Below are 11,832 nucleotides of genomic sequence, written 5' to 3' on the forward strand. Positions count from 1 at the left end.
TAAATACCCTCACACATAAAACAAATATTTTACAAATGAGAATGTAAAATATCACGTCTTACAGAAACAGTAATAATACGGCTTAACCTCAGCAATATAAATTATGAGGTTGAAGAAAGTAACTTTTTAAAAATCTTTTCCTTCTGTCTCAAATTAAAATCTTTGTCCCCCTGATGTGTAAATGATGAGTGATATCAACTTGGAAGTGGGGATTATATTCTTTCTCCAGACAGGAGTAGGCATCATGGGAAACTCCTTGCTTCTCTGTATTTATGGTTTCACTTTGCTCACTGGACAAAAGATGAGACCCACAGACCCTATCCTCAACCAACTGGTTGTTGCCAACAACTTACTCCTCTTCTTCAGAGGGATCCCTGAGACAATGTCAGCTTTTGGATGGAAGGATTTCTTCGGTGATGCTGAATGTAAACTTGTTTTTTATCTTCACCGTGTTGCCAGAGGGGTTTCTATTAATACCACATGCCTTTTGAGTGGCTTCCAGACCACCAAACTTTGTCCCAGATTCTGTTTTTGTAAGAAGCTCTGTAAGAGATGCCCAAGATGTGTTGGTGTCTGTGGCTTCTATTTTTGGATCCTGCAACTCTTGGTAAATATGTATATTCCTATGCAAGTAACTGGCCCAAGGGGCATTCAAAATATTAGTATGAGCACAAATTACAGATACTGTTCATCACCTGTACCAAAAACATATATATTTTTATTAAATGCAGTCTTGTACTTTGCCATTGATGCTATATGTTTGGTGTTCATGATTTTGGCTAGTGGATCCATGGTCCTTGTCCTGCACAAGCACAAGCAGCAAGTTCAACACATTCATAGTCACAGTCTCTCCTTGAGACTTAGCCCAGAGGACAGAGCTACACACACCATTCTGAGACTGGTGACCATGTTTGTTTTCTTCTTTGGTCTCTCTTCCATTTCAACTCTTTGTCTTATTCTTACCAGGAACCCAAACAAGAGGTTGATTGATGCTGCTGCATTCCTAGCTGCATGCTTCCCTGCATTCAGCCCCTTTCTGCTCATCAGTTGTGATACCCGTGTCTCTCACATCTTTGATATGTGTTGTAGAAAAAAATCTCTCTCATAATATGGACAAATATCTGTCTTCCTTATGGTTTCTACCATTGACCCACTGCTTGATTTAACTTTTTATATTCCATTTTAAATGTATATATGTTTTGCCTGCACTAAACTTTTGCTGGTGACTTACATGAAAGAAGAGAGTGATAGATCCTCTAAGGCAGGAATTACAGAATGTTGTGAAGCGTCATGAGTGTACAGTAAATTGAACCCAGGAACCCAGGAAAAGAAGCTACTGCTGTCTTTCTGGCCTTTAAAATCTCTATTGAGGATATAATTCTTATAGGACTGCCTTTATATGTAACTTGGACTGTTCCCCTTGTAGCTTTTAAGATTCTCTCTTTCCTCAGTATGTGTGGAATTTATTTTCTGAATCAATCTATTTGGTATTCTCTAAGTTTCTTATCTTTCTAAAGGAATGTTCTTATTTAGGTTGAAACACACCTGTTCTCTATGTGCTGTTCCCAAGGGTGAAAATATTCCCTCCATCACATTACTGATAAAGAATCCCTCCTATTCTGGTGGCTGACTGTGCACTCTCCTTATTTTTTGTTGTACTGTCTAGAAACTCTTGAAATTCATTTAGAATTATCTACTGATATCTGTGGCTAGTTCCAGGTTTTCTGTGTTATTGAATTTAATTTTGAAAGTTATACTGTCCCCCTAAACCTTATAGAATATTTTCCATTTGATAGTTTCAGTTTCTATTTATTTTTAGAATTAATAATGTTTTTGAGAAAATATCTCACTATGTAGCCATAGCAGTCCTGAAACTCACTTTGTAGCCTGGGCTGGCTTGGAACTCTATAGAGAGATGTACCTGCTTCTGTCTGTAGTGCTCTGCTATTAAAGTTGTGTACTACCACATCCAATTGTATTTCAGTTTTTCTTAATCTTAGTTTTAATTATTACATTTTAAAATTTAAATTAGAAACAAGCTTGCTTCGCATGTCAATCCCAGCTCCCTCTCTATGCCCTCCTCCCCCACCCCACACCAAGCACCTAGCCCCCACCCAATCCCCACTCTGCTCCCCAGGGAGGGTAAGGCCCTCCCTGGGAGATCTCCAGAGGCTGTCATTTCATTGGGGGCAGGGCCTAGGCCCTAAGAGAGATATGCATGATATCCCAAAGAAGGGGAACTGAACAGGATCTCCTGAGAAGATTGGAAGCATGTGGGGAGGGAAGAGGTGGCTGGAAAAGGAGACAGAGAGAAGAGGAGGGAAGAGGAGGACATGGAAGAGAAGGAAGTTTGAGTCAGGGGAACTGTTTCAGTTTTTCAAATAAGGTGTTTGATATATTTTGAAGATAATTCAAACAATAGAAATTAGACAAGAAAAAGTCTAGGACATAATATTATTAAAATAGGCAAATAATACAATCTAACATTCCTTATTGTGGACGACATAATTCTGTATGTAGTATAACCTATACAATATACTATGTAATGTTTAGATATAAAAATTACAGCCGGGCAGTGGTGGCGCATGCCTTTAATCCCAGCACTCGGGAGGCAGAGGCAGGCGGATCTCTGTGAGTTCGAGGCCGGGCTGGACCGATAGCCTCTGAAACAATACAGAGAAACCCTGTCTCGTAAAACCAAAAAAAAAAATTACAGAATAATTACTAGCCTTCATATATACCAGAAGTATACTCTTGGTGGAAGAAAGAATCAAACTTTCCAATTTTCTGTACCTCCCTCCAAAGTGAGTACCTACGAATACAGTTAAACAAAAGGAAAGAATCCCTTTACTCCCCAAATTTCAAAACCAAGATCTCAAAGAAGATAATACATGATACAATTTTACTGTTTTTAGACTGGAAGAATTAACATGGGAAAAGGCAAATACTATCAAATTTAAACATTATTCCTTGGGAACTCCAAGGCAGGAAAACTAATTCAGATATTCACTCCTCCCTCAAATCCTCCAAATCCACTACCCCAGTCTCATTCTCACCTCCTCAGTAAACACCTTCTAAAGCCTCGCTTCTCCCTTCTCCCATCTCCCCATTTCCCTCCACTGGATCACACCCGTAAATCCCCCCTTCCCCCGCCAAACATTGCTCTATCCTAGACACTAACTTCATTAGCCACTACCTGAAAACCCACAGTCCACTCCAGCCAGAGAAGCAGGCAGGCAAGCTGCAGACTTTCACCCTTCCCACTCCTCTTCCAAGTAAAATGCCCATTTCATCCCCAACTCTGGAGCAGAAAACATGTTTCTGCCTCTCCTTGCACTGTGCTTTCATTCACAGGGGATTAAGCAGATCACAATAAAGCACCATGGTTTTCTCCCTGTGTGGTCGTCTGCAGACTCTGCTGCCCTTTAGCACATCCACAGCCATAAATGCAAAAATTCTAGTACCTTGGAAAATATTTTACCTTGTGGACATACCTATGAATACCTCAGAAGAGTTCTCCTAGAAGAAAACCCTCAGCCACCTCACTTTCCTAATGATCAGAGATGAAGTCAAATCTAAGGAACAAAATGATCCCCCTAAAAATGACAAGATCAGATACCATCACCTTGAATCACAATTTCTTAAACCCAAGAGCCCAAATGAAGTTGGAAAAGCATGACAAATACAGACAGGATATAATATGTCTCCACTAGAGCAGTGAGACCATTTTGATGCTGGCTCTGAATATTCCATCATAGGTAAAGAACGTGAAAGAGACCTGAAATTAGCCTTTACAAATATGATAATGGTCCTTCCAGAGGAAATTAGTAAATCCCGGAACAAGATTTATGAAAATACCGTGAAAGATAATGAATAGAATGATTCAAACTTGAAAATGGAAATGGAATAATAAAGAAACCCCAAACTGGGGGACATCTGGAAACTAAAAATTTAGAAAATCAAGCAGGAACCTCAGCAGACAGCCTCACCAATAGAATGAAATATAGATAAGGGAGAATCTAAGGTGTTCAAGAATACATAGTAGAAACAAACTCATAAGTCAAAGATTTATAGGAATAGATGAAGAAAAATAAACCCAGGTAGAAGGCAAAGAAAACATATTTTCAACAAAATACTAGAATAAAATTTCCCTACCTAAATAATGAGATGCCCATCAAGTTAAAAGAAGTATATAGAGCACCAAAGAGCATGGAGCAGTATATAAAGTCCTCGCGGCACAAATATTCAAATTATTTAATGAAGAGAACAGAGAAGGAATATTAAAAGCAGCAAGTGAAAATTATCAAGCAAATATAAAGGCAAGCATATTAGAATAGTGTGTTGTTTCTTAAGGGAGGCTCTGAAAGCAGAAGAGCATGAACAGATGTGCTAGAAACTCAGAGACCAGACCTGCCAGCCAAGACTAACATAAGCAGCAGAAGTTGCAATTACCATAGATGGAAAAAGTAAGGTATTCCAGGGACAAACCAATTTAAACAATATCTATAAATCTAGCCACACGGAAGATGATAAAGGGAAATTTTCAATTGTAGATGTTTACTCACACCCTATAAAACATAAGGAATAAATAATCCCAGGCAAGCAAATCCAAAGAATTGGAAACACACACATGAGCAAAGCATGCACCTCACATTGGCATCACTCAATATCTAGAGTCTTAATAGCCTGTTAAAATGCACATACTTACAAATTGAATGAAAATCAAAATCCATCCTTTATATGCATCTAAAAACCACATTTGAACTTCAAGAACTGACATTACATTAGTGAAATAGTAGGATAAAAGATAATCCAAGAAAACTGGTGTGAAGGCATGCTGAAGTAACCATTCCAGTATTTAACACGGCATATTTCAAACCAAAATTATTCAGTGTGGATAGAGAACTAAATAATATATGTTCCCATACACACAGATAGAAGTTGATTTCAATAGTCCACTACCTCCAAAAGACACGCCATCCAGGCAAAAACTAAAGAGAGAAGGACTAGAGATAACTGACTTCACAAAGCAAATGGACCTAATAGATGTGTTGGAACATACAAGTCAAAGACAAAGAATATGCCTCTGTTACAACACCTCATAAAGTGTTTCCCAAATAGACAGCAAACTTGGACACAAATCAAGTTTCAGCAGATGCAAAAACTTGTAATAATAAAATTCAGATCATCTGACAACCATGGATTAAAGGATAGCATCTACAACAGAAACAATAGAATGACTGAAAACTGAGCAAATGACTATTGAATGAGAATGCTTCAGGACAAACTTTAAAGAAGAAAGTAAAGAAATTTGATAATTTAATGAAATTTAATGAACAGCACATGTAAACTTATGGAACACAATGATTGGGGTTTCCACAGACAAGTTATTGCCACTGAGTATCTACAATAAAAACAACAAAAAACAAACAAAAAAAGGAATCAATCAAAGGAAAAAAACAAATGGACTGATCTCGTACTAATCATTTAACAGCACACATGACAGTTTCAGAACAAAATAATGGAATCACACACAGAAGAGAAGACAGGCAAAAACACAAAGAATTAAAGAAACAAAACCTTGGCTGTTTAAGAAAATCAATAAAATTTACAAACTCTTATCTAATGAATTAAAAGGCAGAAAGAGAGAATATAAAGAATAACAAAATCAGGCTATTACAAATAATGCTGCTATGAACATAGTGGAACAGACATCCTTGTTGTATGAATGGGCATCTTTTGGATATATGCCTAAGAGTGGAGTTGCTGGGTCTTGTGGTAGGTTTATTCCCATTTTTCTGAGGAATCTCCATACTGGTTTCCAAAGTGGCTGAACCAGTTGGCACTCCCACCATCAATGGAGGAGTGTTCCTCTTTTACCACATCCTCTCCAGCATAAATTGACATTGGTGTTTTTGTTTTTAGCCATTCTGACAGGAGTGAGACAACCTAGATGTCCCTCAACCGAAGAGAGGATAGAGAAAATGTGGTACATTTACACAATGGAGTAGTATTCAGCAGAAAAAAACAATGGAATCCTGAGATTGGCAGGCAAATGGATGACACTAGAAGAAACCATCCTGAGTGAGGTAACCCAGTCACAAAAAGAGAAACATGGCATGTACTCTCTCATATATGGATTTTAGACATAGATCTGGGGAATGCCAGCCTACAATCCCATGGCCAGAGAGTCTGGGAAACAGAACCAAATTCAGTGGCTGATGGAAGAAGAGTCAGACTCCCACGGCTAGGCACTGAGATGAACTCAAGAAAGCCAGTGACACAGAGGGAGGACTGATGAACAAAGGAGTTCAGACTGGGCTGGTTTAACCCCAGAAAGAGCTGACCTGACAAGGGTCAGTCCTCCCTCTCTGTCTCAGAAGTCTCAGAATGGCATTAAAATACTGAAGGATTCTACGTGAAGTCCTTGTCTGTAAATGGCTTTGAAGTAAAGAACCATGGATGGTGAAGAAATTTTGGTTTATGCAGGTATTAAACCAACAACAGGATAGACACTAAACAGCAAAACCATATGCATACACATCATATACAAATATGTATGTGCTTGTGTATGTATTTATGTCTGTGTGTGTGTGTGTTCAATAAAAAGAAACATTGTTTTCATTGCTTCTTGAACAAAAGTAGTTCTGTTCAGAAAGTGCTTTCCTACATCTATATTATGCAGCATCCTGTCTATAGTTTCTCCTAGAGTTTCATTGCTTTAGGATTCACATTTAAGCTTTGATCCATTTGGAGTTATTTTATATACAAAGTGATAGGCTCAGGTCTCATTTCATTCTTTGCATGTGGAAATTCAATTCTGCAAGCACCAATTGTTGAAGAGGATTTATTTTATCCGACATATACTTTTGGCATACTGTTTAATATTAAATGGCTGAATTACATTTCCTCCTATTTGAATCTCCAATTGGTCCCATTGATTTTCATATATTTTCATATGCCAACAACATATTGTTTTTATTGTCTCTGTAATATTTCTTAATATCTGGAATGGTATTTACTCCAGCATTTTTCTTTCTGCTCAGGATGGATTTTTATAGCTAGGTCTGTTGTCGTTCCACATGAGTGTTATTTTTTTTTCTGTTCTTATGAAAATTGAGATGGGGGCTTTGATTTGGATTTTATTGCATTTGTAAATAGATTTTGGTAAAATGGACAGTACAGAGTCATGAGTTTATAGCGTCTGACCATGCAGACTATTAGTCTTTCTCAGATAAGGATATTTCAGTATGGCATGGCACTCCTCTGGTATTAGACCTTCATTATAGCACAGAAATTACACAAAATAATGATTCCCATAATGTAGGGAGCCTTCCAAGTACAGTCTCAGACCTTACAATACATAGCTCTAAATGCAACATGTCAACACTTGGAAGACACCAAGGAATGCTAAAAGCTACTACTTAGTCTAAAACTGGGCAAGCATGGGCCCTGGGTTCAGAGCAAATGTTATTTGAGTCATATATTCTCTGAGGCATGATGATACCTTTGCACAATAGGCTGTTATCTATGGTCAGAAAGGTTCAGTGGCTTCATGGGTCATTGTGAAATCACTGTGTATATCCACCCTCTTTTTACCACTTTGAATTTTAGACATCCACTTGATATCCAAATACGTCACTGGTGTCTATTGAATCACTTTTCCACACAGGAATCTCTTGGTTGAATCAGTGATTTCATTAGTTTAAGCTCCTTATCAGTGACTTTCCCAGCCTAAAGAGCACTGTCAATCATCTGTATCTACTATTCACTATGACTCCTTCCAACTCAAATATTTTAGAAGATTCCCTATGTTCTCTCTATTCTACTGACAATTATTTGATTTGTGACTCAATTTCATTCATTTACAAGTCCTCTTTACAGTGATACATACTCTTGATTCATGAGTCTCTGTCATTTTCATTGAGAATCATCTCATCAACTCATGTCCACTTTTGTCTTAATTTTATTCTGTGCATTCTCTCCCTCACAATTCATCCTCTTATAAATATAGCTCAAATGGAAATGGGTTGTGTTTGCAGGTCATTACTTAATTATGGTATCATATAGAAAACAGTTTTGAAGATACAACACAACTTAAGGTGATCAGTCATGGTGTGCCTCTTGCATATATGATGCTTGTGTCCTAACCCTTGAGTGTTGTTTTATATTATGCAAGCTTTATTACATTGAGATGTGATCTATTCATGATCAGACACTCCATGGAATTTATAGTGAGGATTTTATTGAAACACTTTCTGACATCTGGGCTGGTAAATGGATTTTCTCATTTGATCGTGCTAGTCAGAGAAGACATACACATCAATATCACTGATGTTGGTAAAATTGCTATCAAATAGTAGCAAACAAGGATCAGAATTATATTAAAACCATCCATCATGTTGGCCATTTTGAATTGATTTTTTTGTAATAGGTGAAAGATTTTAAACCTCTTTGTTTCTGGTATTGATACAGGCCAGGGCAGTTGTAATGGGAAGAGGGAATCCTGACACACAGGTTCATTGATAGTAACTCTTTCAGTATTCATAGTACTCTTTCAGTAGTAGAATAGACTACACAGAGATTTCTGTCAAATCATCAAGCATCCAAATCACGTTATAGAATGAAAGCCACAACAATGGCATTTTTATTGATAGCATTTTGCTGGATTCTTTGCACATTGGGTGAGCAGAGTAAAGACTCTCACAGGGTCAAGTTGAGTAGCACAATGTGCATCACACAAGAGAATTGGATCATATAACTGTGGACTAAATCAGCCAACAAAACTTTCTTATTCATTTAAGCTAATCTTATAAAGACAAGTGGCTAACAACATAGTGTTCTGTATAGACAAATTGAAGGTGACTGTTGAATAAATTCCTGGATACCAAGGAAAATATATCATTTTCATTTTTAAAATGAGATTACATTTTTTGTATTTCTTATACAGACCAAACAAAACTTGGGTATAATAGAGTAACGATATAATAGAACAAATGGTAAAAATGATGGAAAGCAGAGAGAAGTAATGCGATTGATGTTCACCAACAACCAATTATGATAATATAAAAGAAAAATGTAGCCTCTTAAGATGGAGGAAAGAGTGTGAAAAGCCAGAAAGATAAACACAAGAATAAGAATATTTTGTGTGACTCTGGATTCAAGAGAGTTTCTGTCGGAACCATGGGTGCTGCGGATATGTTGAACCCTCTGCTTGTGTCTGTACAGAATGACAATCATGGAGACACTGGACCAGACCATGAGCACAGAAAAGAATATTTCAGGGCAGACCACCAGTGCTGCATAGAGGGAAGGGCCAATTCCATCCAACATTACAATGGAGCAGAAACCAAAATCTCGTTTTCTTGTCATATTTTTGATATCAGTATTAAGAAATGTGTATGGAAAAATCAATATGAACAGAATCCAAATGAGGGAGATGTGGCAGCCAGTGATTTTCTCAAATTTGATTTTATGATTCTTCCAACATGATTTCCTGGGACTAATGGTCAAGGCCTGGCAGACACTCAAGAGGCAGGTGGTGCCAATAGACACACTTCTACCAAGTCCTTGCAAGTACAACAGCAGCTTGCATCCAAAATCATTCAAGAAATGCTTAAGTCCCCAAACTGCTATTGTTTGGGGCACTCCTGTAGAGAGAATGATCAAAGCATTGGCTGCCATCATGTGTATGAGTATCCTATCTGTGGGCTTTAATGTGTTTTCTCTGCAATAAAGGACTAGATAGTAGAAAATTAGAGAGATATTTCCCAGAATTCCAACTGTAGTCTGTGATAAGTAAATAAACCTGATTGCCAGATTCCATAAGTCCATTCCGTGCTTTGGCACAATTCTGTTAAGTATAGGGATCTGCTATTCCTCTGGTCAAATAAATACTGAGAAATATTTACAGCCTTCAGTGACAGAAGAATCTTTTAATTGATTGGGCTACTATGAGACTGAAACACAAGATGCTAAAAAAAGGTATAAAAAAAGATCAGGTGTTCAAGTCCATCCCCAGCCACTGGAAAGACCTTGTTTGCCAGGAGTTTGACAGGAGTTACTTTGCATGTATACTATTGTGAGAATGAGCAATTACTCAGAAAGCACATAAGATGGAAGGAGAGCCATCATGTTTCATAGTAAAAAACATTCCCAATGATGTGACATTGACCTATGGAAAACAATGAAATTTCACAACCTATAGAACAAATACACTATTTCCAGAATAAGTTGCTATTTTAGTCATCATGTAAAAGAAAACAATTTAAATAATGTTGACAAAAGTTCAATGTATTAATTCTAAATTTATATCTCATCTAAAAATAAAAGATACAAAGTGACAATTTCATAATACCACTCAGAATACACCTATGGTCTTTTGAGAAGTTGTGTGAAATCCTCTTTATGGAGGTGAGATGTCCTTGATGCAGGAGACAGAAACAGCTGTGAATCAGTACCAGGCTCAACCATGAAGTCCTAGGAAAAATCCAGTTGTTACACAAAATAATCAACAGTGCAATGATAGTCACATGAACAAAGAAAAAACTGGGAAGTAGTGGGCTATGTAACTTGGGATCTAAAGAGTTTTAAACGAAATGGAGATATGAGCTGTGCCCTTAGGAATTATCAGATAGTAGCAGTCTCCCATCTCCATGCACTGGCACTGTGGAGCATCCAAGGGATTGGATACATCAGAGTGTAGAAAGCATTCTATTAAGGGTGATAAGACAGACCCGTAAATATCAGTAGCTTATATTCCATGTCAATGTGGATTATTATCTATTGGTGTTGGAAAAATGTGTTTAAGTGGAAAGAATACAAGTTGATCCCAGGTAACTAAAATGTGACACATGAGAGAGTTAAAATGAGTTTCCATGAGAGAAGCCTTGGAAGGAAAGAAAACACACAATGTTTGAGAATAGAAGGAAAATAATGTGCATGCAACAGATAATCTGAAGTAGAATTGGAGAAATGGATAGATGAACAACTGGGTCAACCAAAAATTTAAATAGGAAAAAGGCTTAAAGAAACTAGCTATATTTAAGCTAACTAAAAAAGGCAATAAAATGAAAAAAGAAAAAAGTATTAAAATACATCTTGATACAAATGCTACAAATATTGAAGTAAGTCCAATATTTGGAATTTCTTGAGCATATAGAAGTAAAAACCTGCCCCTACTATGATAACCCTCCCCCCATAGGACTATACCTCCTCCAACATTGCTACACTTTCTAATAGTGTCAATCCATGTACCCCCAGGCATTCAAACACACGAGTTTATGGGAATATAAATTTTCATTCAAACCATCACAAAAAAACAAAGTAAATTCCTGTTCGTAACTGAAGAAATTTGGAATTTAAAATCCATTCATCACCTTGCATATTAGCCACATGTGTTCAGTACAATCTCATGATCAATTAATCAATATATACATGATAGAATCCTGTATACATGGCAACCCTTGAAAATTTTAAAGTGTTGTGTTTTGCTGAATCTATTGGTTTCCAGTTGGTTTTTAACTTGCGAAATTCCCAGGCAATGCATGGATATTACTTTTAAGTCTTAAAATAAAAAAGTGTAAATCGTAAACAAAAGTAAGTCTGATTTAAGCCTGCTGGTTGAATGGCACCTGACATCTATGCAATATACTCATGGATTCAGTATTTGAGTCTACTTTCTCAACAAATATCATCTGATATTTTGAACACTGATACTGACTGATATATGAATTCATTGAAATATTTGTCGGGATATTACCTCAAATATAGTCTTTATTTATGCTTTTGTTGCTTCATCATATGCATAAGAACTTCAACATGACTTTGGAT

General features: G+C 37.0%; 1 protein-coding gene across 1 annotated transcript; it reads right to left on the minus strand.

Moving 5' to 3' along the window:
• Nucleotides 1-444: 444 nt before the first annotated feature.
• Nucleotides 445-9,843, minus strand: LOC121135325 (vomeronasal type-1 receptor 4-like). The gene is made up of 2 exons (XM_040733852.1): nt 8,953-9,843; nt 445-543 (listed from the first exon to the last, which is right to left on the minus strand). The coding sequence occupies exons 1-2, from the start codon at nt 9,832-9,834 to the stop codon at nt 445-447; spliced, it is 981 nt and encodes a 326-aa protein (XP_040589786.1). The 5' UTR covers nt 9,835-9,843.
• Nucleotides 9,844-11,832: the final 1,989 nt, after the last annotated feature.

This window comes from Mesocricetus auratus, unplaced genomic scaffold (genome assembly GCF_017639785.1).
Source record: "Mesocricetus auratus isolate SY011 unplaced genomic scaffold, BCM_Maur_2.0 Super-Scaffold_100037, whole genome shotgun sequence".
Taxonomy (NCBI): domain Eukaryota; kingdom Metazoa; phylum Chordata; class Mammalia; order Rodentia; family Cricetidae; genus Mesocricetus; species Mesocricetus auratus.